The sequence below is a fragment of the Oryza glaberrima genome, chromosome 3 (assembly GCF_000147395.1).
Source record: "Oryza glaberrima chromosome 3, OglaRS2, whole genome shotgun sequence".
Lineage (NCBI taxonomy): Eukaryota > Viridiplantae > Streptophyta > Magnoliopsida > Poales > Poaceae > Oryza > Oryza glaberrima.
In genome coordinates this window covers 30091832-30119695 of record NC_068328.1, presented here as the reverse complement: position 1 = coordinate 30119695, position 27864 = coordinate 30091832, and the positions used below count along the sequence as shown (strand labels likewise).

At 44.4% G+C, this 27864-nt stretch overlaps 2 protein-coding genes and 2 long non-coding RNA genes across 8 annotated transcripts; all 4 read right to left on the bottom strand.

Moving 5' to 3' along the window:
• Window positions 1-2463: 2463 nt before the first annotated feature.
• On the bottom strand, window positions 2464-6881 carry LOC127766052 (serine/threonine-protein kinase STY13-like). Its single transcript, XM_052291069.1, has 4 exons — window positions 5716-6881; window positions 3713-3825; window positions 3089-3631; window positions 2464-2991 (listed from the first exon to the last, which is right to left on the bottom strand). The coding sequence occupies exons 1-4, from the start codon at window positions 6068-6070 to the stop codon at window positions 2773-2775; spliced, it is 1230 nt and encodes a 409-aa protein (XP_052147029.1). The 5' UTR covers window positions 6071-6881; the 3' UTR covers window positions 2464-2772.
• A 647-nt stretch (window positions 6882-7528) lies between these two features.
• On the bottom strand, window positions 7529-8779 carry LOC127767853 (protein LIFEGUARD 2-like). Its single transcript, XM_052293313.1, has 2 exons — window positions 8275-8779; window positions 7529-8177 (listed from the first exon to the last, which is right to left on the bottom strand). The coding sequence occupies exons 1-2, from the start codon at window positions 8543-8545 to the stop codon at window positions 7699-7701; spliced, it is 750 nt and encodes a 249-aa protein (XP_052149273.1). The 5' UTR covers window positions 8546-8779; the 3' UTR covers window positions 7529-7698.
• A 2417-nt stretch (window positions 8780-11196) lies between these two features.
• On the bottom strand, window positions 11197-11656 carry LOC127766523 (uncharacterized). Its single transcript, XR_008016248.1, has 2 exons — window positions 11496-11656; window positions 11197-11393 (listed from the first exon to the last, which is right to left on the bottom strand). It is a non-coding gene; the product is annotated as an uncharacterized LOC127766523 (long non-coding RNA).
• Window positions 11657-16357: 4701 nt separating this feature from the next.
• LOC127766522 (uncharacterized) lies at window positions 16358-20643 on the bottom strand. 5 transcript variants are annotated; one of them, XR_008016247.1, is made up of 7 exons: window positions 20411-20643; window positions 20054-20314; window positions 19696-19943; window positions 18122-18417; window positions 17717-17939; window positions 17336-17442; window positions 16358-17156 (listed from the first exon to the last, which is right to left on the bottom strand). It is a non-coding gene; the product is annotated as an uncharacterized LOC127766522 (long non-coding RNA). The 5 variants fall into 5 exon arrangements; XR_008016245.1 differs by having other exon boundaries at window positions 17717-17942; window positions 20398-20642; XR_008016243.1 differs by having other exon boundaries at window positions 17717-17942; window positions 20411-20641.
• Between the last annotated feature and the right edge of the window lie 7221 nt (window positions 20644-27864).

The following is a 27864-nucleotide window of genomic DNA, read 5'->3' as shown; positions in this document are numbered from 1 at the left end:
TATCCAATATCCGATTCAAAAAGAGCTTGGATTGCTGCCTTTTCTTATCTCTGTATAAAGTCAGTTAGTCCCAGTGTTGGGCAGAGCCTATTGTCAAAAGATCGTTTTGCTAGGATGCTTGCTTGAATCTAGTTACTTCCAAAAAAAGGCATTTGGAACTCTATACGGTATGGCTACAAACCGAATGAAGAAGTCGTAATCAGGATTTGATATATCTGGATCAGCACATTTTATTACAACTTCTTTAGGAGTATGATATAGCCCCCCTCCCTCCCAGATCTGGCCGAAGGAGGGAGGGGGGAGGCCGGCGGCGGCGAATACGGCACGGGGCAGCGGCGGCGGCCACAACGACGGGTCGGGGCGGCGGCGACGACAATGCGCGGGGCCGTGGCGGCGGCTCCCCTCCCCCCTCCCAGATCCGGCCGAAGGGAGGGGGGAGGCCGGTGGCAGCGACTACGGCGCGGGGCGGCGGCGGCGACGACGACGGCGCGGGGGGCGGCTCCCCTCCTTTCCCCTCCCAAATCCGACTGAAGGAGGGCGGCGGCGGCGAGGCGCGTGGCGGCGTCGGCGAGCCGCCGCCGTGATTTTTTTTTGTTCGTTTCATGGATTTTCGCAGGCGGGTTGTTGCCCCGACTGCGAAAATCGTTAATTTTCACCGTCGTTGTGCTACAAGCGGTCCAACCCTTCGCTTGCAAAAATCACTTTTGTCCGCCTGCGAAAATACTTTTTCTAGTAGTGAATGTTGTTCTTTGGATGGATATCACCAAGGACATATTACTCGAAAATGGAAAGGCATTTGGGCAATTAGGCTTGGGACAGTCAGTGAGTGCTGGCCTGCTGGGTAGATCAGGGGCTAAGGACATCTGCCTCAGGTTATTGGACGTTGTTCCAAGTTCCAACAACGACCAAAGCACGATGTTGTTATTAACAGCATCCACATCTGGATGCCCTGCAACATATACATAGCACCCATCCCATTTTTCCAAATTACTTCCTCCATAAGAAAGTATATGATGTACTTTTAAAAATAAAAATTATAAATCTTGACCAACAATTAATATGATTACAAACACACTTACCAACAGTTAATCAATCAGACTATTCACATATCTCTGGATGCCCTCACTCTGCCTCCCACCCCACCTGCCATCGCATGCTCCCCCTCAAGTTGCATCGCCCCACACAACCACTTAGGCCAAGTTTAGTTCCAAATTTTTTCTTTAAATTTTTAACTTCTCCATCACATTAAAACTTTCCTACACAAAAACTTTCAACTTTTCCGTTACATTGTCCCAATTTTAACTAAACTTTCAATTTTGGCGTGAACCAGTCCATCAATACCTCCCTCCTCTTGGACTACCTCCACAAAACAATAAAGGCTGTGGCTGCCAACCTACTGGCCTCGCGCCACCCCAAGTAACATTGCTTGCCTTCCTCGCCTCAAATGAGGCGAGCAGAGGAGAGGAGCACTGCTGGGGTGATAGTTTTGACGATGGAACAATAGCAACGGTGATATACGCAGGACGCATCTCATGGTGCGGCTCACAATGGTAGGCTGCTCCCAATGCAGGGAACAACGGAAAAGTGGAGAACGGCGTGGCGAAGCTCGAGATCCGGCACTGGAAAGTACCTTTACCCAGTCTTTTTACAGCACAGCTCTAGCAAGCAATGGCGTGTATGTCAACCATGGACCAGAAGTCCCTGAACTAGTCGGGGATTTCGAAGCCGTTGGTAGAGAAGAGCGCAACGGCGAGCCCGCCACTGCTGTGAAACAACAACTTCGGAGACGTCGGGACAAGAATAAGGCAGCAGTGCAGCACCAGGGCATCGACTGGCTTGGTGTTCAGGCGATCAAACCGTCGAGCACCTGGCGTGCGTCGGTGCGTGGCGAAACAACGCCTCTCTCCGCGGCCGCTCCGGCGCCATCTCGAGCGCGCACAAAGAGTACAGCTCAGGAGGCAGGCGGGAGATCGGGAGCACGGAATATAGTTGAACGACGGCGCAGAGAGGGCACGCAAGCGCGAAGAGCCGTGCGATGGATTTGCATTGCACGTGAACCACAACCCTGTTCTGGCCCAACTATATTAGGCCTGCTTGTTAGCCACAATACCGATCCGGCCCATCGAGCCGAGCAGACACAGAAGTTGAATTTCTACACCGATGTATGCAAGTGATTGAAATTGTTGTATAAAAAAAGTATATAATATGAGAATATAGATTCTGATGATATAATACATCACACAAATATATAGTCTAAATTTAATCTACACAGGAAAAAATAGAAATAACAAAATTTATCTATGTTGTATACGTACTGTCTGATTTTATTATATTACTTTAGCCTTGCATGTTTGTTTATAGACTTATCTCATTTCAATTGATACTACTAGTATTATTTTTTAATTTTTTTCCATAACTATTCTAAGTCGTATGAAAATAACGGATGCACACCTTACCCCTCGTACCATACCACGGTCCAAGTAAAAACATTTTTTTTTTCAAAATGTAGACCCAGGCAATAGAGATGAACGAACTCCTCACAAGTTCACAACGAGGTAACATCCTGCATACCAAAGCTAAAGCTGACAACAACATCACTGAGATCAGGCATAGTTTCAAGCCAACAACACACATCAATCCCGGAAGAAAATCAGGTAACGGATCGGATCGACACAGCTGCAACTCCTGCACGGATGGTGTTCGACAGTTCGAGGATCGAGATGGCCAGCCGTCCCGGCCGGCGAGGTGCTAGCTTTGCTCTAGCAGTTTCGCTCACGCGCTGCCGCGGGAGAAGCCGAAGCAGGAGCAACCCTGGGAGGCGTGCTCCGGGACGGGGGTCATGCCGCCCTTGCCGCGCGAGGTGTCGATCTTCTCCAGCAGCGCCACCACCTCCGACATCTCCGGCCTGTTGTCCGGGTTCGCGTCCCAGCACCTCGCCATGATGTCCGCCATCGCCTTCGGGCAGCACCTCGGTATGTCCGGCCTGATCCCCTGTCACCCATGATCCATTGATCGACAAGAAGCAAAATCAATCAATCGATAAGAATCTTGGGGAGGCGATTGATCATAGCGAGATGTGTCTATCTACCAGCTTGACGACGTGGTAGGAGATGTCAGCGAGGCTGTAGTTGGGGTAGGCCATGGCGCAGCAGTAGGTCTCCCAGAGGAGGACGCCGAAGCTGTAGACGTCGCACTTGTGGTCGTAGGCGCGGCCCTGGAGCACCTCGGGCGCCATGTACCCGATGGTGCCCGTCTGCCCGGTCATGTCGTCGCCGTCGGCGCCGGCCTCCACGCGCGCCACGCCGAAGTCGGCGATCTTGAGCGTCTTCTTCCTGTCGAGCAGCATGTTCTCCGCCTTGACGTCGCGGTGCACGATCTTCTCCCCGTGCAGGTAGCTCAACCCCCTCGCCATGTCCAGCGCCAGCTGCACCACCTTCTTGTACGGCAGCTTCTTGTCCCGGTGCTTGTACAGCAGCGTCTTCAGCGTCCCGCCGTGCTGGTACTCCACCACCACCACGCAACGCTGCCCCCCGCCGCCGCCGGCGCTGCCGCCGCCGACGCTGCTGGACCGCGACTCCGCCTTCGCCGACGGGATCTTCAGATGCGACGTCCCCATCGACGCGCCCACGAACTGCACGCATGTACACAGACAGATCGATCGATCAGACACCGTACACGACGGATTCAACGGCGTGGATTGATTGCTGCTCACCTTGGTGACGTTGGGGTGATCAAGCTTCTGCCAGACGGCGACTTCCTTCTCGAAGGCTTCCCGGTGCTTCGCCGTCGACTCCTGCCCCTCCTGCCCCCAGTCCAGCACCTTCACTGCATTGAACACACATTGAGCAACAAATGTAAATATTAGTGCATACTCCCTCCGTTTCAGGTTATAAGACGTTTTGATTTTGATCAAAGTCAAACTGTTTTAAGTTTGATTAAGTTTATATACAAATATAGTAATGCTTATAATACAAAATTAGTTTCATTAAATTAATAATTGAATATATATATATATATATATATATATCTTCATAATAAATTTGTCTTGGGTTGAAAATGATACTACTTTTTTCTACAAACTTTATCAAACTTAAAGTAGTTTGACTTTAACCAAAATTAAAACATTTTATAACCTGAAACGGATGGAGTATTTTTTATATTGATGTTTGTCATCTGGATCAGTGATAACATCTAGCAACAAATTGTTTACAGGCAATAGGTCAATTAAATTACAAACGACCTTGTGTAAATCTGTAATGTAATAATGGTCCGTTCTTTGGGGGAAAATGATATCTATTTACTACTAGCTAGAAAAATATGTACCCAAAATTTTACTCCATCAAGGAACTTGAATGTATGCTAGATAGAGGTGTACTCCCTTGCATAAAGGGTCACATACGGCTGATGTATATATGGTACTAATGTTTGGGTAAAAGTTACTAAATAATCTTCTTTGCAAATGGATGTTATGGGACCATCAACACCTAGATATTATTTCCCTTCTTCCATTTCAGCTAATTGAATAAGCTGTAATTAAATGGTACAGTGTGATTAAGATTTTTGCCTCAATCAAGATTTGCCACTTTTATACAAGGGACCTTGAAAACTCACAAATAAAAATACAATAACCGCACTACAATTAATGTTTCACAACTATTTTGTAGAAGTAAATCTTGCCAAAATTGCATTCTGAATGTTCCAAATGACAAAATTTTAAATAAAAAGTTTCTTAGGTCTATGTTAGCTATCATTCTATCTAATGTTGAATACACACATATATATTCCTAACTAGGGAGTATTTATCCCCGAGAAACACTAGAACTTTATGCCATAAATTGAGGTCACGTGGATCCAAGGAATTCACCCTTCCGTACATAATTAATGTACTACCACACAGCTTACCATAGGTTAAGAATCCCCACTGACCGTTACCACATAGCTTGCATCACACTATATCATTGTTGTCTTGCCCTCCACACCAATTCATATCTCTACTGACACGCGGCACCAAAAACATCCTTAGTAAACGACATCTCCTATCTTCTCCACCACCTGCAACAGCCTCTACTGACGCACGCACGGCATCTCCAACAGCCTCTACTGATGCACGCGCCAACTCACGTGTTTACTATACCTCACTAGAGCCAAAAAGGTGGTCAACAGGAGTTCCTCATCACCAACCTTCCACCCCTACCAACCAACATCTACTGTTCCTCTTCGGCGGAGCCCTACGCCGGCCTCGCCTCCCCCGCCCCCCTCCCCCCTCCTCCTTGATCCACTTCCGTCCACCTTCACCTCCCATACTAACTTCCGGCGGTGCACTGACCACCATCACCATCACCATCGTCATCAACCCCACCACCGCCGCTCATGGTTCTCCTCTGTTTCGGTTCTCGCAGCCGGCTGGCCGACGGGAAGCGAAACCTAATGTCCAGTAATGGTAAGGAAAACAACAAAAACTAACCATCACTACAAAGGAAAACACAAAGGGCTATTTTACAAAATCTCTTGGTGACAAACGAGCCCTCACTGCTCAGACGACGATTCACCGTATCAAAAAGTGCTATGGTGCGGCGTACGGGTGTACGGCTAGCAAAGCGCGACATGCACGTTCATCACGATGACAGTCTACGAGTCTAATACTAGTAATAGCATGTATAGAAAAGAGTTGATCGACGCAAGAGATCTGAAGGTTGATTTGATTCGATTTTTTACCGGCGACGTCATGGCCGTCGTAGGTGCCGCGGTAGACGACGCCGAAGGTGCCGTGGGCGACCTGGTTCTGGATGTCGAGCTTGGCGAGGTCGATCTCCCACTCCAGCAGCGGCAGCGGCGACGCCGCCGACGACGAGCGGTGCTGCTCGAGCCACACCTTGGACCGCGTCTTCTCGAACTGCACGTCCAGGTTCTTGAGGTCGATCTTGTCCGCCCGCACGTACATCTCGTTGTCCGCCGCCCGGACGAACACGTCGGCGCCGGCGCCGGCGCCGGCGCCGCCGGTGGCCGCTGCGCTGCTGATGCCGCTGAAGCTGTGGCTGCGGCTGCACCCGGCGCCACCGCTGCTCGTCATGGACTTCGTTCTTTGTCGATCTCGCTCCTCGGCAAAGAACACAACGGACGATCTGCCTGTGGTTGTGTGTGTGTGAAATGGAAAGGACTGGGTTTCTTCTCCTTATATGGCCTCTTCTTCCTGGATGCGCCAAATTAAATTTTGTTTCTAATGCAGGAGAAGATGGATATGAAATCGTTTCTGCCCTCTTTTCTGCTTCAATTAAAGCCCCCAAATCTTCCAAGGAAACCAACCACGCATGCAACGTGCCTACAACCAGATATCGATGGCGAACACACGCAATGCATCCATCCGAAAATTTGAGCGAAGCGCCCCCCCCCCCCCCCCCCCCCTAACACCCTCCCTCTTGGAACGTAACGCGCAAAATCAAATGGAAAGAAACAGAAAAGAAAAACAAAATCTCAGTCAGAAATCAACCCCGCGCCGAAAGTGTCAAAAAGGAAGTAAACAAGATCTCTCAAAACAAAATATCAATTCGGAGGGAGGAATCAAGAACTGCCTTAATAAACAGTTAAAAAAATTAACTAATCAACCAAGAAGGAGGCTAATGCCGGATGGAATTAGCCCCTTCTTGATCCAACGACCCAAACCTACGCTAAGATGGAGATATTTCCTCCCATGAACACAATCTCTCCTCTCTCTTGAGATCTAAATCGATAGATTAAAATGCGTTCGAATTGGGGGGTGAGGCTCGGAATGGATGGACGCTGTTGACACGGAGAGATGCGAGGGAAGGGATCGGAGGAAGAAAATATTAGCGAGAGAATCAAGGGAAGGAGACCCATTCCTGGCCTCGGCCTGACAGCCAGCCAACGATGCGTTACGAAAGGAAACGAAACGGCTCATCTCTGCTGCAGGTTTTCGTCAGTAAATGGAAGACGCTGTAGAATGTAGATGCGGCTCGCAATTCCCACTGACAAGTGGGGTCCACTTTTTGACCCAGCTCGGTTATTGGGCCTCCGCGACCCAACGGAGGACGGGCCGGCCCACCCCAAAAACGTCCCCGCTAACTCACAAACACGAACTCCACGTGGTTCATTTTTAACTTATGTTCGTGGTTTTTATCCCGATAAAAACGAGACAAATATGTTCTTAGGTGACGTCCCTCGTAGAGTTCAAAATATCGAACAAAATTTTCTAAATTTCGGTACTATCGCACCCCCGATATGAATCATATGATATCATTTCGTTCAAAATTTTTATTCTTTTTTTTATTTTCTGTGAATTCGGTAATATTGTGTTTAGATTTGACCAAATTTTATTCGAAAATTTCGGTAAATCGGCATCCTCCGATGCCAACGCCGAATACTAAAGATTGAACCCACTCCCTACCCGCTTTTACCCCGAGAAAAACGAGACGTGGCTTCACCGTGTGACACGACACAACAGAACAGAACAGCCTTCACAGCCGCAACACGTGCCAAGCGTGCAGTCAAACGAAGCAGAGTTAACATCCCAGCAGAGAAGCAGGCGCAGAGCAAATCTATCATTTCATCGAAGGCAAATTACAACACAAACAAAAATCATATCAGCGATTACTTATTTTACAGGTTAATTAGTCAAGCGGGCACAAGCAAAGCACAACAACAGAAATCTCTCATCCAAGAAGCTTTAGATACACAAGCAATCTACGAATCGGATGCCCTGAAGAGGGTGAGGAGGGAGAGGAAGAGGTTGATGACGTCGAGGTAGAGCGCGACGGCGGCCCAGACATACTCGTCGTAGGAGTACCTCTTGATGAGGTTATCCGTGTCGTACACGATGTAGCCGCAGAACACGAGCGCGGCGAGGCCGCCGTAGATCATCAGCGAGACCCTACCGAGCGGGAAGAAGACCTGGATGAGCGCGAACACCATGAGGATCATGACGGCGGCGAAGAGGAACGGGCCGAGGAAGCTGAAGTCGTGGCCGCGCCGCGCCGCCCAGAACGTGTACGCCGTCAGGCTCACCACCACCGCGGCCGTCAGGATCGCCGACTCGAGGATCACCTCGCCCTTGGTGAACGCGCAGGTGAGGCCCACGGCGAAGCTGATCGCCGCCGTGAAGAGGGCCAGCAGGAGGAGGTTCACCGGGTGGCGCTGGTAGTAGTAGTAGAGCGGGCAAAGCACTGCATCATCATACAATCGGAATCGATGAAATGGGGGATGAAATTGATGAGAATGGAATTGGGGATTGATTGGATTGGATTGGATTGGAGAGCTTACCGATGAAGGGGAGGATGATGAGGAAGATGTAGAGGGCGAAGCCGGCGGGGGTGGAGACGAAGAAGAGGGCGACGGGGCGGACGAAGACGACGACGGAGGCGACGGCGATGGTGAGCAGCATCTGGATGGAGAGGATGGCGTACACCTTCCGGACGAACGCCCACCGCAGCTGCGGGCTCTCCAGCATCATCGGGTACAGCGGCCTCGCCATCCCCGCCTCCGCATCTCCCCCCGCCCACTCGGGCCCCTTCGGCGGCGGCCGGAAATACATCCTCTCTCGCTCCTCTTCCTCGCGCCGGTGAGGTTTCTTGGCTTCTCCGATCTGATCCTCCTCTCTGCTCTCTGCGCTTGCGCGGTGGCGATGGCTGGAGAGGCGGCGGCGGCGGGGGGGAGTTTTTAAGGCGGACGAGCGGTGGAGAGGAGGGCGCGAGAGAGGAAGTGAAGGTTCCGGACGGTTCAGCGGTTGGGGATCCGACGTGGCGGCGCCGTGGCTGGCATGTGGGGCCCAGGCGGGAGATGACGGTTCTAGCGCCGTTTCGTTCCGTTTCTGGTGGCGTCTGGAGGGGGGCGAGAGATTTGTGCGTTGCTTTTGCTTAGTGACGGGGGGTATCAGTAGTATCGTTCGTGTTGGTTGGTTTTCCGTGTCAAGCCAAGACACGTTTTATATCTTGCTGCTTTGGGGATTTTGTAAGGGAGGAGCAAAGCATGAATGTTAGATAAGCTAGCACCAACAGGACTGGCAGATGGTTCTGTTTGGTAGTATCCCGTTGTGAATGTTAAACCAACCATAAAAATGTGTTGGTCATGATCTCTGCAGTACTACTCTTGATGGTTGACAGCTCTATCATTTGTGTTTTTACTTATTAAGGCCGTAGTCAAAATTTTAAATTTTAAGACTTTCTTGATGTTAAAATCGTAGTTAGGAGTTTTAAATAGTTGAGAACATTGAGGTTTTACAGTGGGAAGTCTTAAAATAAGCGTTCCGTGGGACTGTGTTTCTAGCTTCCTGCTTTTCTAGAGAACATTGAGTTGCAACAGGAATTGGATGGTGTGGTTAATTTGAATTGAGGTCAGTTCAGTTTGATCAAGACATGGATGGTGGGTGCTGTAAGGTCCTGAGAAATCTGGTCATTGTTTTTCTTTTTCGAAAAAGAGAAATCTGGTCATTCCGTCATTGTATTTGTACCGTAAAATATTACCACTAAAATCTTGACTTATACAGCGAGAATACTCACTCCCGGGCAACCGACGTGAGGCGTCATTATCGGGCGCTCCCCCCGGACGCCACATGCCCCCTGGCCCACCATGTGTCATGCTTCCACCTGTCATGTGTCTCAAAAAAATGTTTCACCTAGTATACTCACAATGTTTCACTATGCATAGATCTAATGTTACAATGAATTGAAAATATTCTTTTGCAACAAATCAACCACATATTTTAGAAACCCTCTATTAAGGAATTCGTTTCATTTTTTGTTACACCAAAAATGTTTCACCTAGTGTACTTATAATGTTTCACTATATATGGATCTAATGTTGCACTAAACAATACATTTTTTTCCCAACAAATCATCCACATATTTTAGAAACCCTCTATTAAGGGAATACGTTTTAATTTTTTGTTCCACCAAAAATATTTCACCTAGTGTGGATCAAATGTTGCAGTGAACTGAAACATTCTTTCGCTATTTGCTGAAACGTTGTTTTTTATATAAGGTGAAACAACGTCCAATTTAAACGATTGAAACATTTTCGATCTACTTAGTGGAACAATTCCGATATACCGGTAGAACATCGTGCAACATTTAAAAATAATTCAATAATAAGCTAAAAAAAATTTCATCGGAATATATCCATGTGTGGTCTTATTTTAAAGATTTAATTGCAATGAATTTAATGGTGCAATCGGATCATGATTTGGATAAATAATTTAAGAGAAAAAATAGTTTAAAGTGTTTTTGCACGCATCGCCTGATTTTAACCCACTCCCATCGGACGGAGCGGGAGTCGCTTCCCTTATACAAGGGTGAGACATCCAGATATATTTCTCACTTGGAACCCTTCTAGTCCATTTGGTTGGGGGAGCTTTTAGAGGACCGAAAGTTTAGAGGATGGGGGTATTACCTGTTCTGTTTGATTGGAGACATGAGATTTTTCTTTATGAGGCTAGAAAATTGAGGGATAAATTCCTACTTTTTAATAACTTGTAGGAGTGGTATTTGGAAGAGAATTCCTCCTTGAGAAAAAAAAAGTGCCGCCCTGAAAATAAGCCTGTCAAAAAGGGCGAAAAAACCGTTAGAAAAAACTAAACAGTCTAAAAAAACCGGTATATACCACGCAACATAAAAAAACTACGCAATGCGGGGAAAAAAAACCGGTCCGATTGCACGCAACGCAAGAAGAAACCCATCCGATTCTACGAATAAACTTAAAAAAAACACGTAAAAAATCGTTTCACGAAATGTAAAAAAGAGTGATTCTCGGGAAAAAAAACCACCATCAAAAAAAGTTCACGAAAAAAACTATTTTGCAGCGTTAAAAAGAAGTCTGATTCTAGAGGAAAAAAATATCGTCCCAAAAAAAACGGGTTTGGCACCACAAAACATTATATATATATCTCTATTTCTTTCAAAAGCGAAACCTGTTTTTTTTTTCATTAATATCTTCTTCGGATCGGTTTCTCGACGACGTACTTTTTGGATTTTTCATACATGCGTCAACGTATTTTTCGAGTACTGCGGGTATCCTCGGGGCATCACCAAATCAGTTTAGATCAACTGCGAGTATTTTGTATTTTGTATGTTGGTAGAGATCACGTCTATTGGCAAAGATCAACCGCATTGGTGCCGATCAAATACGACACCAACGACGCATCAAATACTAACACGGAACAGAAAGCAGCAGACTGCCGGCACAAGGATCTCTGTTATTACAGTATTACTGATGGACTGATTGTTAAGCTCCAAATAGCCACAGACAACAGAATTTTTTTTGAAACCCGACAGACAACAGAATGCAACAGGCTGCGAGACACTGGTCTGAAGAGGCAAAGCACTTTTAACTTCAGCTTCCTTGGCATCCGCCGAACGCTCCGCGACAACCTTTGACATCCCAAACATCTGAGATGCGAAACATGAAGCACAAGAAATGCTTCATCATCAAAATGTCCAAAATGCAGAAAGAGCAAAGAAGTGCAGTATCTGAGTGTTTGCACATCTGACCTTCTGGATGGTGTTTGAAGCATGTCTTGTGCTCATCCATGGAGGCATGGATGAACTCCTCGATATGGTCTTTCAGATCTTCGAGGAAAGTAGCGCCATCAGTCCTCTTCCGGCAACAAGTCATGGATGGGTTTTTGGGAACTGAATAGGCAGAATCTTGAGGTTGTGCATTGCTAGATTCCATCTTAAGCCTGAAAAAGAACAGTCAAAGGGAAGTTGATTAGTATGAGTCTGAAGAAGACATCAACATTGTTAGAATAGGTGCAAACACAAGAACGCATATAGTAGTAAGTATATAGCAGAAATGCAGAGTAGCAGCGGCACAAAATTAACTGACTGCACTTCAGTTATCAAATCATAGATGCTACTACCAAACAGATTTAAAGGTTCACATTTATTTTTCAGGTAGAAACATCAGTAGCTACTACTCAGCCAACCGTGTCCAAACTACGACGGCCTAGAATTACAAACAAGATGACGCAGCAAAGAACTACTCACTGATCGATAAGATCTCACAGCTCCAAAAATTCCACCATCGAATACCTAAGAGGATTTACACTTGTCTCAAGTTGGTTATGATCAGATGCGAGCCCCCTTCACTGAGATTCGACTGCCACCGGAGTCACCTCCCGCCCTTCCCTGGAGCTGCTGCATCCTTGACCATGGGCTCGACCTTCTTTTTGCCAAACACCTGAAACACATCACAGGAAACCTGCAGATTATCCCTCAAGATCCATCAGAGGAAACAGCATGTTATAATTAGCTATCAAATTACACCATAAAGAGAAGATTGAATTAACTTCAATCTGAAAGAACAGAGAACACTAAGTATAGCAAGAACAGAGAACAGGAGTACTGCCATCCGTTGCAACTGGCGAACCAGATTGCAATTAGAGTGTGTTGCTAACTTGAATTGCAAATGCTTGTATACACTACTGCAGTTAACTAATTGTCTATGTCAAATACTCAGGAGATCTCCTCACAAGCTAATCTATAATTTGCCACTAATTCAACGTGACTGCTAGCAACAAACAGATCCAGATGTACGCACAAGTTAATAGCCACCACCAAATGACTCGACAACAACAACAACAACAAAAGCATCACAAATCCACAGGGAAAAAACCGAATGCCTCTGCTCCTCTACTACTCAAATAGAACAGCACTGAACCCCACCACAAACGACGATTCAAATCGCGAACACAGGAACCCATTCACGCAGGCCTTCCCATAAACACAACGAAGGCACTAATCGAACTCACATTGCTGCGTTGTTGGTAAAACATCACACGCTTGTTAAACCTCAAGCACTAGTAGAGTTTCTACAGAAACAGAGACTTGGCGGTACTAATTGCAAGCAGAACAGGGTGCACGTAGCGAAGAAAACTCCACCAAATTTGTAGCAAAAGAGAGATCCTAATCCTTATGTTCGCATGCGTAGACACCGATTCAATCTAAAAGAACATCACGATCTAAGGCGAATTTTTTTTAAAAAAAAACTAAATGCTTCTCCGTTTCAAATAAATACAACACTAAACTCGCGAATGATTCAAATAGCGAAACACTAACCTATTCGCGCAGACTTTTCCCCCTAAACACCGACAAGGCTTGATGCAAAATAGGAACTCGAAAAAAAGATCAAATGCTTGTCAAAATAACAACCGCTTTGGCACTAGAACCTGCATGCTAATCATCCGTTCTCAGAAAAACAAACGGTTGCAGAAGCGATCGATCACACTACATTCCTTCCGATTCAACACTCCAACCACGCGCTACGAATAGAACAGCACAGAACAAAACCCCCGAGAGGATGAACTAGTACTACACACAGCGGCCAATTACACTGAGAAACTCAAAAGCAAACCGAACCGCCAAGAGGAATCACGGCCAAAACACCAAGAGGATGAACTGCACTTACTACACGCGCGGCCAAAATCCAGACATGAATCCAAGAGGATGAACTATTAGGCCAAAACACAGGGAAACTCAGAAGCGAAACGCGATTCATCACAGGTCGGAAACCCAGCAGCAAAGTTGTGCAGGAGGGAGGAGAGGGGGCGTGCTCGGGTGTAAACGGGGCTTACCGAGCTGCTCTTCTGCGAGACGTAGTCGCCGGCGGCGCGGAACTTGTCCTCGATGCAGATCCAGTGCTTTCTCGGCGGAGTTCTCCTTGAACTGGCTGTACTAGTCCTTGACGCGCGCGCTCCATAAACGTCGCCGCCCGAACATCATCCGCTGTTGCCTTGAGAGGTCCGGTAAATCAACCGTGGTGGTCGTCTTCTGAAAAACCTCGGCGATGAGGACTAATCCCTCTGAATTCCTTCCTATTCAACACGGGGACCGCGAAGAAACGAATCCTCCTCCTGCGCAAAAAAGAACGCACACACAGTTAACGACGAATCGGAGAGAAGGAGCGAGAGAGATGAACAGAATGGCTCGCCGCTATGTCGAATCCGACATTGTTGGGGGTGGGGGGGGGGGGGCAGGAGAAGTTCGAATCTGTGGGTGGATGTGGCCGATCGAGAGAGAGAGAGAGGGAGAGATGGAGAGGAGAAGGTGTGCTCTAATTTATGGACCACGTTGCAGTGCGGTACACGTTACTGTGGCGGCGCCGTGTGAGTGTGAGCAAATGGTGCAACGACGGGTGGTGCTAGTTGTGTACTCAAGCGATGTCGAAATGTACAACTGCGGGTGGCGGTGAACACACCTGTGGACCTGTGCGTGTGTCCGGCACGTTCGTGCAAATTAAGGATGTGTTTGGATGGTTTTGCCTGGACAGGAGATGGCCGCCCGGTTTTTATAGGTGTTTGGTTGCTGGGCTGGTATGGGATATGGCCACCCCCTAAGGAATATTCGCAGTAGATGCCGAACAGATGTATCCGGCCGAATCGGGCGAACGGGACGATCCAGGGACGGGCGAGCGCACGTGAAAGGAAAAAGTGGCATGTGCTCACCTCCTTCCCCCTCGTTTTCTCTTCCTCTCCTCTTCTTTTCTTTCTTTCTCACCGGTTTGAGTCTCTGGAGCTCTCAAGTCTAAACCCTAGCTTTTCTCCCTTCCTTTCCCCTTCGTCTCCCCTAGTGGCGCAGCCGGAGGCGCCGACGGCCTCAAGCGCCGACGCGAAGGGCTGCGTGGAAGGAGGCGCAGGGTCGCGGGAGGAGGCGCAGGGGCGCGGCAGACGCACGGGTGGAGGCGGTGGGTGTCGTTCAGCGGCGGCGGCGGTAGGCGGCGTCCGACGGTTCAGGAGCGGCAAATGGTATTTGATGTTCTTCTTGATGGTCAACCAAGCAATGCACAGAGACACAACAGCAAAACTCATTGGTTTGTGGATTTAGATTCAGATTCGTCAGTTCAGTTTGTTGAAACACAAGTATAGCTGTGCTGCCTGTGCAGTACCTCAACAACCTGAAAAGAGTTCCATCAGAACTTTCCGCAGGATTTTTCATTCAACTTGAAAACCAGTAAAATGATTAAGCTATGAGATGAAACAGGTGCTGATAACGAAACTTCCAAAAATAACTAGAAATGGCACAAAATGTCATTCACAGATAGGAGTGCATTGCAATATCGGATATGTAGTACAAGTGCTTGTCTTTGAATTGTCCGATGAAAATCTGCTCTATAACATTAATAAAACTTATTTGCTTACATTATATTGTAAAATCAGAGAAAAAAAAGATAGTTAGGCCATCTACAAGGAGAAGGAGGTATTCTCACCATTTCATCCAAAAGGTGATCACAACACCCATCCATCCTACCAAACAAAAAAATTGGCTCACCATATCCACCTCTTCTCCTTCCAACCAAACATAAACTTGGCTCATCCTATCCGTCGAACCAAACAAATATTGGATGACCATATCCCTGAAAATATGGATGGCCATATCCTATCCATCCTTGACCACCATCCAAACACACCCTAAAGGAGCCGATCGAGCAAGCGTTCTGACACAAGGGAGGCGTAGAGCAGCCTAGCTAATGTGATCCGAGTTGGGTGCGATTACATCAAAAGTTACGTGTCAGATACAAAAAATAATGGGAGTATTAAAAAACTACCATAAGATTTTTGAGAAAAAACTTTCAGATATAACTATAGAATAATTGAAGTGTAATTACACTTTAATTACTATATTATGAGTGGATGATTTTGTGTGGACGTGACATCCCTACTATGAGTTTGTATTAGTTCCCTTTTGCGATTCTAGGGTTAGGGTCTAGGGAAATTGATTTTCAGATTTTTTTTTTGTTATTTTTCAATTTCGCGGTCAGATGGCTTAAGTGTCCGCATGCGAAAATCGATTTTGACAAACCTTTTTTGCATGCGGGCCTCTCAACCGTCTACGAAAATCGATTTTGGCCGCATTCTCTTATCAAACATTTAGTGTGATATGTAAAAATACTAGAACGGTCTCGCACGCTACGCCGCGCGTGCTCGAAGCAGGCGAGTTAATATAGCGAAAACAAAAGGAAATCAGTTCAGTATAGATATTAGTCCTGTCTATGGCAAGCAGCAAGCAATGCATGTTTGAATACTGAATCACGTTATGGAACCATGTTTTTATTCGTGAATGTACTTTGGTATAATCAGATGATGCAGGTGTATGGAAGGGGAAGCCGTTTTTCTGTTGTATGCTTGTGACTTGACCTGAGTGCACTAAGCTTTTGCGTTGAGTTATTTTTTTAATACTTGTTCGAAGTCTGTATGCATTCTAAGGACGTGAAATTGGATTATTTCAATGGATATATGTTACAGATGCTCTCATATGGACATCATCAAGGTAGCCAACAAATCAGCAATCAGCAATGATATATTTAATCTCGCCACACAACCTGACAAGCTCATGTACTCTTAGATAAAACACGGTAAACATATAATACTTTCATATATTTATCATTTGAGATGACCATTAAACAGTACGGTAAATACAGGCTCATATATTTGTTTGAGGAATGTCCGCAGCGACCTTTTCAAGATGAGGGACCATGACTAACATTATCTTATATCATATTTGCTGGGCCTGTGGAAAAACAAAACAAGAGCCAAAACCAAACTACAGACCAATAACAAAATGAATTCTATATCTAACCACTGTGAGCATAGTAACCTCATATTAGTACCAAAACCTTATTATGCAAACACAATGATATAAGCAATATATATATATATATATATATATATATATATATATATATATATATTGAGCTCATCTACAAACGGTGTTGTGCAATACAATGACCTAAGACGCTAAGGACATACAATTGGGTTTTAATATAGCATATCCAGCAAATAAAGGTAAGATGGGTGTGTCATCTTTTTCACTTAATCTTCATGTGTGAACAATGCGTAGCTTTAACAGAGAACCATTAGAAAAGATCCATATGAGTGCCCAAAAATAAGTACTGCCAGTAATAGGTCATGACAGAAGAAAAGGAATCTTGAATAGATGCATAGCATGTAAGTATCTAACATTGTATGAAAATGCTACCTGGCAGATGCGCTAAACTTTTATTATGTAATCTATTATAGGCAATTAGCTATATTGCTTCCGAGAACAGAACGAAGGTAGTGGCACCGTAAAATCACAGGAAATAATAAATTGAATAACATATCACCTGCTGGAGAGAATGACAAACCCTAAGTACTTGTTGCTTTTTTCCATCACCTGCACAAGCAACACTTGCATTTAATAAGGAGCAAAGAACAGTGACCACCTCATGGTAGCTCATAGCCACCTACTAACGTGAGAGCTTATTTTAAGAAAACGCAATACTATGGTCACCAACAAAAACTATTAAACCCAAATCAAAAGCAGACATAATATGTTTAAATAAAAAGAACCACCTTAGGTTCTTCTTGCTAGGTTGTTGCCAACTATCATTTTAGTGGGTTTCCTTGGTATCTCATACTGAATGGATAAATTAACGGATGCTTTGTGCGGTCTCCTTTCCCTGCATGGACAAACGAAGCAACATGATGGAATCGCTATGGATGCAGATGTGTTATTGAACTAGCAACCATCTTAAACATAGAAGAGGATAGTAAAATAGTAGGTGGAGCTTATGTTAAGAAGGTGTTACTAATGCTATGCATGTCAGCCCCCAAAACAAGCAGGCCAAAAAAAATCAGAAATAGCTTCTATGGGTTGAGATGAGAAGGCAGCCACACAACTCAGGTTCTAGCAGAACACATAAAAAAATAGACGGGATTCTCAAGCATACTCACGAGAGAATGAACAACAGACTGGTTTCTCAAGCATACTCACGAGAGAATGAACAACTCTGAACTAAAGGGGCAAAATGCAATCAGGGCAACAAACTCAATGGAGAAAATCCTAGATCCTTTGCATTCTGAGAGTTTTTTCTGGATGATCTGTGAGGTTTTCCATGTGGTTCTGATGCCCAACGTGATCAGCAAAAGGCCCTTGATCATTCCTGGCGTTTGTTTCCTGCTGGAAGAAGTAGGAGAAGAATTAGTTGGATTCGATTTCAGCAATGTGAGCAGCAGATTGCTTGCTCCCTTTTTTCAAACAAAAATTTTACTAAGAAAAAAAAATCCTATCTTTCTGCCATGGGAGGACTCCAAAGAACATAAATTACCATCAAATAAGCTGGTAGAAGGATTCATTACCTAAAAGCTCGCCATATCCAGATTCAGCAAAACACTGAACAAGAACTCCAGGTCAGCTCAATGATTCCCCAGAATTTGGGTTTTCGCCAACAAATCAAGAACCGCGTCTTAGCTGAATAGGAGCCAATGCGGTTGCCGGCAGCATGACCACATGTCTGAAGCGCACCCCCAACAATCAAAGAAATGAATAGTCTTTATTGGAAGCAAGACATAATGGGAGGAGCCATGTAAGCTATGCAACAGGTCCAACGAGCAAGTTGCTTCATGACCATGAAGAAAAACCATGTAAATGGAATCTGCGGGAATAAAAACAAAAGGAACTCTGTAGAGCTGACCCACAACAGAATAGAGTTATCTTTTAGAACATTATTCTTTTATTTAGAGGCAACAACAAAAATTATATTGAACTATCTTTCTGAATTTCGTCACACATCTTACCATACTCCCCCATATTAAGCATCTAGGATGCTCATCTAGCCAATATAACAAGATAATAGAATTTGCCCAAAGCATTGCATGTGGATGTTCTTAAAGAAAGTAATAGCATTGCATAGTTGTTTCACTGGGGGAACAAAAGCTATCACTGCTGTTGAACAGCCAAGAAGATTGAATGTAAAAAGGAAATTTTACCGCCAACGGTTGAATATCAAATAATCAGGTTCAATTCATACGACAACAACCCAAAGGTTATGCAAGCAGAGCAGTGACGGGCCGAAGGTTATGCTGAATGACAGCATAAATCATTTCATTAAGCGCCACGTTTTCTTAATACTGTAACAATACTTATTTGTACAGAAACATGTCCGGTGGTCTTTTCACAGCTTCTTACTTTAACAGCTATTGGCTTTGTTTCCCCAAATCTCCAAAAATGTAAAATGTAAAGTAACAACCATACATTTGTAAGGCCTACTGTGGCAAGCAAATATAATCCCATGGCATGTAAGTTTCTGGACATTGTATGTTTAGCAACCTCATAAACCAGTGCCGCCACCCCTCAAAAAAAATTTAGTCTAGCAGTTGCAATTCTCTCTGCTGGAAGTCCAGAACACTACAATCTCGCTCTATTCAGCAAGAAATAAACTCAGAGAAATTGGTTGTGCTGATCAATAGCATGTTCTATACAAAACAGTTCTCTTGTTTCATGTTGGACTTCATAGTGCTCAGAAGTGAGAACAATAGAACATAAGAGGCAGCTAGCTAGCATCCCATACCTTTGAGGTAGCAATCTAGCTCAACATAAGAGACCATATATAATGCGTGGTCCTATGTAAGAACTATGTGCTGCGCTACTTGATCCCCTAAAACCTACTTTTATTGGTAGCAAATACTCAAATCTGGATACTACACAGAGTAAATTGTGGTTGAAGTACAAAATTTATAGGAAACCCATACAACATCCACATAATTTGGTCGCTAGTCGCAATAATCCTTCACCATGTCATCCATAGTCAACTATTGAAATTTATTTTCTTTCGCATCGCACTGTAATAATCCATACATATATAAACATGTATCGTATAAATCAAGCAAATTTGACTGAACCAAATTTAGCGGATAAATGTTGTGTATGATACCTCATAATTGTCTTGTCCAGCTGCTTTTCGCAACAACTTTCGCAGAGGAAACACTGGAACCTCTTTGTCAGGTTAGTCCCAAATGTTATTCAAACCGCTTACATCCCTGCAATCCTCCAACCAAAATATATCTTTCTTCGCCTAATCAACCACACTTCAATGTCATGTTAACAGTGCGAATGTTGTATTGCCTCTGGCCGCATCACCACCGAGATCCTCGTCTCCACCCAGAGGCCTCATCATTGTTCCTGTACACAATCGTCGGCGGCGAGATCAGTGAGAGACAGAGGACGGCGGGAGGAGGACAAGGGCGAGGGATAGAGGAGTTGAGTAAGGAGTGACAAGGGGGGACGCTGACCTTTGGTGTCGATGACGGTGCCGAGGACGAGGGGACTGTCTGGCGCTGAGACGAAGAAGAGGACGAGGTGCCTCCATATCTAGCGGAGTGGGTGACACGGGAGCTACTGTACATCATCGCTGTCATCGATGAAGCCAGCAGTGGGGGATTTTTTTTGGGAGGAGGATGGGGAGGCCAGGACAAAGGGGAGGACGTTGCCGCTACCGCTGAGCAAGGAGAGACCAGATCCAGCCATGACGATGGCCTTCCCCTCCTCTCTCCCTGAAAACAAACAAACAAAAATACACTCAAACCACCAGCAACAGCAGTGAAATTAACCTCCGCGAGACCCCTAATCGATCTACCGAACAAGCCAACCGTGGGTTCCGCCTCGGCATCGTCGTCGAACTCGTCGGCGTTGAGGCCGCACCGCTCTAGAAAGCGAGGGCACTCCGTCGCCGACGCCGCCGCGCCCGAAGGAGCCGCGGAGGACGCCACGGGGAGATGGTGAGCGGGGAGGCGGAGGGAGGGAGACGGCCTTAGGGTTTGGTGGAGAGGGGCGGGAGAAAGGGGGGAGGAAGCAAGCGGTTAGGGAGTCGGGGGGAGCTAGCGGGCGTGAGGATGAGGAAGGGGAAGAGACGAGTGGGCGACGTGGAGGGCTCGGCGCCAAGCGATCCCACGACGCGGTAAGCACGGGCGGTAGGAAAAAACGGATGGATAGATGTGGCCCATGCACAGGATCGAACGGTCCACGGGAAAGGCATCTAAAACACAACCAAATTCAATCCATATTAGCGAGGTGTCTCAAGCGGATTAGTCAACAGGAGCCAAATCGCTCTGGGAGCGGCAAACGCAGGCACTTTAAGATATCTAGTATGAGTCATAATGAAGTTACTTCTAATAACTAGAAAAATACATGTGCATTGCAATGGGTGAACTTAATTTTAATTGTGCCGGAAAAAAACCGTTCATTGCATAATGAACATTAAAAAATAATTGTTTTCATTAACTTAGCACAAACTAATCAAATTGTAATATGCAGTGCATCATAGAAATAACAGTAGTGGCAACCCATGGGTGCACCAAAAACTGCCCACCCCATTGGCTCAATCAAAACCTAAAAAGCACCAATTTCATGACTCCACTACATTACTGCATTATCACTATATATAATCACTTGTATATCAGACATCACATAAGTGGGACCCATTTGTGATATCAGAATTAAAAAATATACGTGGGACCCATTTGTCATTAAAAAGATTGTAGGACCCACTGACAGGTGGGGCCCACATGTCAGTCAATCCCTTCACCCATCTCTCTCCATCTCTCATCTTGTTCCCACTGGGATGTCTCTGAAGTGCACGTCCCACAACATTTCCATCATCTCAACGTCAGTGAGCACGGTGGCGTGGTTGCTGCGGAAACCCTACCCTACACAGCTCACCTCAGCCACTCTCTTCCCATCGATGCTGACCCGCACCTCCCCCTCGCCACCGTTGTCGCCGCCGCGGGTGGCGTGCACCGCCGCCTCGTGCTCCGCCCCGCCCTCCCGGAACCTACACTGCCGGCTGAGGACAACGGCGCCGCGTGGGGCTCCGTCGCCGTCTCCGAACTGGCGAGAGAGGTCCAAGTAGAATGCAGGCAATGAGGGGTAGAAAGGTTATATGGTGTGCGTGGATGGGTCAATAGCGACTAAGGTGGACAGAAAACGATCGGGAATTGATGGAAGTGTTCAAAATGTGAACGAGTGAACTTTGAGTGCTATTAAAGTAAACCGATATATTTAAGTGCTATAAAAAAACGTAAACTTTCGATGCTATATAACCAATTTTGCATAAATTTTTAGTTAGGTTAAGATAAGATAAGATAATTAGATTGAGGGAGTTAAATGCTTATGGACTAGGTACGTTATGCATGAGCCTGGACTACGGGCTTCGGCCCATGGTTCTATCGATAGATTGATCAGATAACTCGTTAGAGATAGCATCGGTTTCCAATATCTCCTAGATTCGTGCCGCGATATTTTTTTTTTTTTCTGAACCTTCCGCGCCCTTCTGGCCGCGCGCCACGCTTCAATTCGCCTTTCAAGTCTCACCCGAGAACCTCTCCACCCTCCGCCATCGTGCCGCTGCTGCGTGATCAGCGTATATATACTGTGCGCCGTCGGAATTAACTTGGTTTCGTCCTTCGTCGAAATCAACTTGGTTTGGTTAGTTTGCGGTGCTTTAAGCCTAACCGGTGCGTACGTATACTGAAGCCATTAAATTTTCGTTTCTTTTTCACTGCACGTAGATATATACGCGTTGCTAAAGGGCACAAATTAAGATTAACTTGGTTACGTTGGGTTGATTTTGGGAAAAGCTGATGCTTACATAAGCCAAATAAAAATCTGGTATAGCCATTCAACTTTCATATATATGTCGTATGGCGATTTTAAAATTTTACTCAATTAGTTTTCTCTTAATTAGTAGTATACCTACGTTCTTTTAATATATATGATGCCGTTTACTTTTTAAAATATGTTTAAAAATTTATCTTATTTAAAAATTATGGAATTATCATTTATTTTGTTATGATTTAATTTATTATTAAAAGTTATTCAAGCATGTTATATATTTTTAACATTTGTATATAAAAGTTTTAAACAAGACAAATAATCAAACCTACGTCAAAAGTCAAATGTATCGTATATTTAAAAACACACGGAATATCGAACATCTATGTATATGCATGCAGCGGTACATCCACACTAGTAATTCAACATGCCTCGAGATAGAGGAGCGTCATCAAAAACCCTCGCCGAGCTCGGATACGTGGTCGGCATGGTCATCACGTGCTACGTAGAGCGCGAGTTCATTAGGGCAAGACGTGGAGGCCTTCTCGCACAATACTTGACAACATTCTATTTGATGCCCATGGGATTCTACTTCTTTGAGTTGAACAGCATGTTCTTAGTTTGCGACTTAATAGGAGCTCCAGGCTGGATCAGGACCCGGGGCCGTTTACGAGTGCTCTTTTTATTCTGAAGTGCACCTACAGTTTGTTAATCTTATTAATAAATAGATAGTGCATTTTGTATTTTAATTTATTATATTGTGTTTAAATCTTCCCAACTTCCTTGTCTTTTCTTTCCGTTTTGTATTTGCATGGGTTCATGAACCCACAAGCTCATAGAATATAAATCAATTAATGCTCTGAATTTTTTTCAATATATGGTGTATTTGTGTTACACAATGAGGAAGAGATTGTAGGGAGTCGTCACGGCCAGTTGCTCGATCGGGTGATTAAGCCGATGATGTGGGGGCTAAACGGTTAAGAGGAAGAAGCCAAAGGTGGTGCCGACATTGAAGACGTATAGAGGTCAACAATATGGTGGGCGACGCACACCCAATCTCTTAGGCCTTGTTTAGGTTCTAACTTTTTTCTTCAAACTTTTAACTTTTCTATCACATCGAATTGTTTTGCACACACAAACTTTAAACTTTTCCGTCACATCGTTTTAATTTCTTCAAACTTCCAATTTTAACGTGGAACTAAAAACACCCTTAGAAGAAAAACAAACGGTAGAGCAGCAATACTGTCGCAAGCAAATAGTAGTGCAACACGTCTCCTAGCATGCCTCAATGTTCTATAGACCAATGTCCAGAACACCACGAACTCTCAAGTCTCAACTCTATTTCTCAATGGTCCATATTCATAGCACCACAAATTTTGGCGTCTTCCTTACTTCCTGTAAATGTAGCTTATCTTTTCTTTTAAGGTCTTTAAGGTTAAAGGGGCAACTTTACTGATTACGGAAATAAGGATTATATTCTTGGTCTAACAAGTCTATGATTTTTGCGGGAGCATACAATCTTCACACCGCACAGGACGTAGAGCTCATAGCCATTTCAGCTAAAACTATGAGCAACTATGAGCTCATAGTCTATGATTTTGGAGGCACCGGCCGCATCATCCCTGCGCTTCAAGAATAGTCGCAGCCAAGATGATCTCGATGAACCGTGCTTATCTCTTTAGGTAAATTTTGATACTCCCTCCGTTTCAAAATGTTTGACACCGTTGACTTTTTAGTACGTGTTTGACCATTCGTCTTATTAAAAAAATTAAGTAATTATTTATTCTTTTCATATCATTTGATTTATTGTTAAATATACTTTCATGTACACATATAGTTTTACATATTTCACAAATTTTTTTAATAAGACGAACGGTCAAACATATGTTAAAAAGTCAACGATGTTAAACATTTTGAAGCGGATGGAGTACATGTCATTACACATTTATAATATTAGAACATCATCGTTTCTATTTGTGAAACCGGCTATGTTCCACTGAAATTTCCTAAAATTTGAGCCATGCCATTCCCCCTTCACTTTTTTCTATCATCTTCCCAAACTCCATCCATCCTCATCGGGGGAACCAGCATCCTGTGGTGGCAGAGCGTGTCCGCGGCGGCGGCGGCACCAACATCCGGCAATGTTGTCGAGCACAGTTCGCACCATGTCCTTGATCACCACCTCCTTGCTGATCCGGTCGACGGCGAGGTGCTCGCACGCGGGGCAAAGAGTTGCTCCCATATTGATATTGAGGGGATTTAGCCAGAAAAATTAATAATCCTGGTGAAGATTGAGCAGGATTTTGTGGTTTAATTAATTACTTGCATATTGCAATCCTGCCGAATCTCCGGGACATGCGATGTGTGTCGGCACATAGCTGCACGGCGAGGTTTTCGTTGGAGAGGCCGAGTGAGTAGAGGAACTCGACAAATGCTTGCGCGTGACGTCGACGGTGGCAGGGAGTTTGAGGCCTGGTACGTCGATGCCGAACGAGGCGAGGAATGTGGCAACGTTGGCACGGAGCAGCGGTGTGGCCACGCTCCATGTCAAGGAGGCTGGGGACGCAGTAAGTAGGGGCTGTTCAGATTGACGATACTTTCAACCATATTATTTTTTTTAAAGTTGCTAAAAAAATATCTACGTTTAGTTTGTTATCACATTTGGTAAATACATAAAAAAATTCTGCTAAAATTTTGACAATATTATTAACTTGATAAAATTTTATCATTGCCAAAATTTAGTAAAGTTTATTTTAGCTACAATTTGAATAGGCCCGTAGAGGAAAGAGGAGGCCGCAGAATGGGATGTGACCGCGCTCCATGTTCATCGAGCAGATGGAGACCGCCCGCATGCAGCTCCGCCGCCGGCGACGGCTGCTAGGGGACGGGCAGAATCCGGCGCATCCAGCACGCACCATGCGGACGACGTCTACGACCGCTACCTGGCCCTCCTCGACTTCTCAGATAGCCGCCGGCGCACCACTGCGTTATACTGCTGCCTTTGCAGGATTTTCGGGAGCACCAGCAAAAACAAAATCCGATCGATTCCAGGGAAAAACTGACAAAAAAAAACCGCGTAAAAAAACGTTTCACGGAAAGTAAAAATAAGTGTCTGATTCCCCAAAAAACTGTTGTCCAAAGAAAATAGTTCGTGAAAAAAATATTCTGATTCGAAAAAACACCATAAAAAACCCGGTTCGGCATCACACAAACGCTTTATATATCTTTATCTCTATCAAAAGCGAAATATGTTGTTGGTTCGTCAATTTAGGTCCCCATCGTTTGGCTTATTTCCTAATAAGCCAAAACGGCTTATTAGGAAATAAAAATGAATTTGTGGGTAGAACTTTTATAAATGTGTTCTTTGTGACTTAAAAGCCAATGTTGAAAAAGAAACTACGTTGAAAATATCTCAAAATCAATCTCAAAATTAAGCTCGAAAATTCAAATTTTGGCTTTTTCTTTGGCTTATTAGGCCATCCGATGGGAGCCTTATTCTTCGGATCGGTTTCTCGGCGATGTACCTTTTGGATTTTTCATGCACGCATCGACGTACTTTCCGAATCCCGCGGGTGTCCTCCACGCATCACTAAATCAGTTTGGGCCAGGTTTTTCCGCACGTATATATCCAGTTCACGATCCCAATTAGATTTATCTGTGTAGATCCATTTCGAGATATTTTTTTTGTCTGTTGGTAGAGATCACATCCATCGCCAACAAGATCAACCACGTTGGTACGGATCAAATACGGCGCCCACGGCCCACGAAATTTTCCTTGAGCCGAGTATGTGCCAAATAAAAGGAGCAAGCAAAACCTCATTGGGACCTAAACACCTCTCGTCGCCTAGCTCCTTGTTGCCACCAAGCGGCCAAAGCCAATCACCGTGAGCCCATGATGTGCTCTCGACGATCATCCATGTGAAACTGTCAAGGCGAGAGAAAGTTTTCATACATGTATCCATGAGATTTAGATTGGTTCGACCAACTACATGGTCAAACCCGACTAGCTCTTTGCATCGTCAAAATAGTGTTAAGTCTAAGGAAAGATCCAACATATGAGAGAGGTCCATAAATAAATTAAGAAAAATCAATAGCTCTAACTCTCGTTTTGGATCAATTATCGATATTGATTTGACTATGGATAAAAATTAAGAAAAATCAATAGCTCTGTCATTGCTTTTGGGGTGTAAATTATTCTATTGTGCAGTGCACTTATAGTCTAACATAATAAAACTATATAATTGACACTTTGACAGGTTATGGACAGGTAACATATTTATTTTTATGTTTTTACATGTTAATTGAATATAAATTTTTAGTTGAAAATTAAGATGTTTCTGACTTCTTTTCAGGTTTAATTGTAGGCTATTAACTATCGATAAAATTGAGATTGGCAGCTTTAAAGCCAAGGATATATTTTTCATAGATTGATCGTAGAGAAAATTGCATTGGTGGTATACAAACTTATTAGGATGATGCAATTTAGTACATAAACTTGTAAAATACCTGTTTCAGTACACGAATTTGTCTAGTTCGTGCGAACGAGGACCAAAATATCATTGCTTGGTTTTTTTCACCTTTTTTCTACTATCACTGTATCGTATTCTATTTTTTATTAGAGAGGTGTATATCTAATAGCAACCTTCTTAAATATACATAATATCCTAATCAGCCCCTGAATAAATAAGATTAGCCATGAAGTGTCCTTTTCGCCTTCCTCCGCACGCACCAGTTAAGTTCATGCACCAAAATGAGCATTTTATAAGTTCGTGCACTAGATTGCACCCACCTGACAAGTTCGTGTACCGGCGATGCAATTTACTCTTGATCGTATGTATTCTTTTTATGTTTCCCTTTGCGGTTTATATTTATCTTATATTTCGGTAAGCTCTTTTACTTGCTAATCAATGACTTGGTGTTAATAGCTATCTATAAATAGTCAAATACTAATTAGTTAGAGTGATTGCCTTCATCTATATAGTAAAATATAGTAAAGTAATGCACCACGCTCACGCTCAATATGCATGGTTCCAGCTCCGCCACTAATGCCCATGACGCCATCTTAATAAATTCTTAACTTCACCTCAAGCTTTTACTTGCACCGTGCGTACTGCGTCCGTGCCACTGTTTGAAATTCTTCTTGAGGTTAAGAAGGACCTGTTTTAGACTTCCTATAAGGAGAGCAGAAGTTCTGGAACAAAACAAAAGAAAAGGTAATTTCGAATTGGTACCAAAAATTACATTACCAATTTTTTTAGTAAGTTAAACAGTAAGAGTTCCTTTGAAACACCTCACTGAAAAAAAAAAGTACGGATAGAAAAAGGAAACACACGATTTTTATCTATTCCATAATAATTTCAAAGATAAGGATAGGGTTTCCTATAAATTTTCCCCTATAATAAATTGAAAGTATCTCAAATTCTTTTTTTTTTTTACAAATCAATGGGTGTTAAATGTGGTAGGCTTGGATGAAGGTTAAACAGGCGTAATTGGT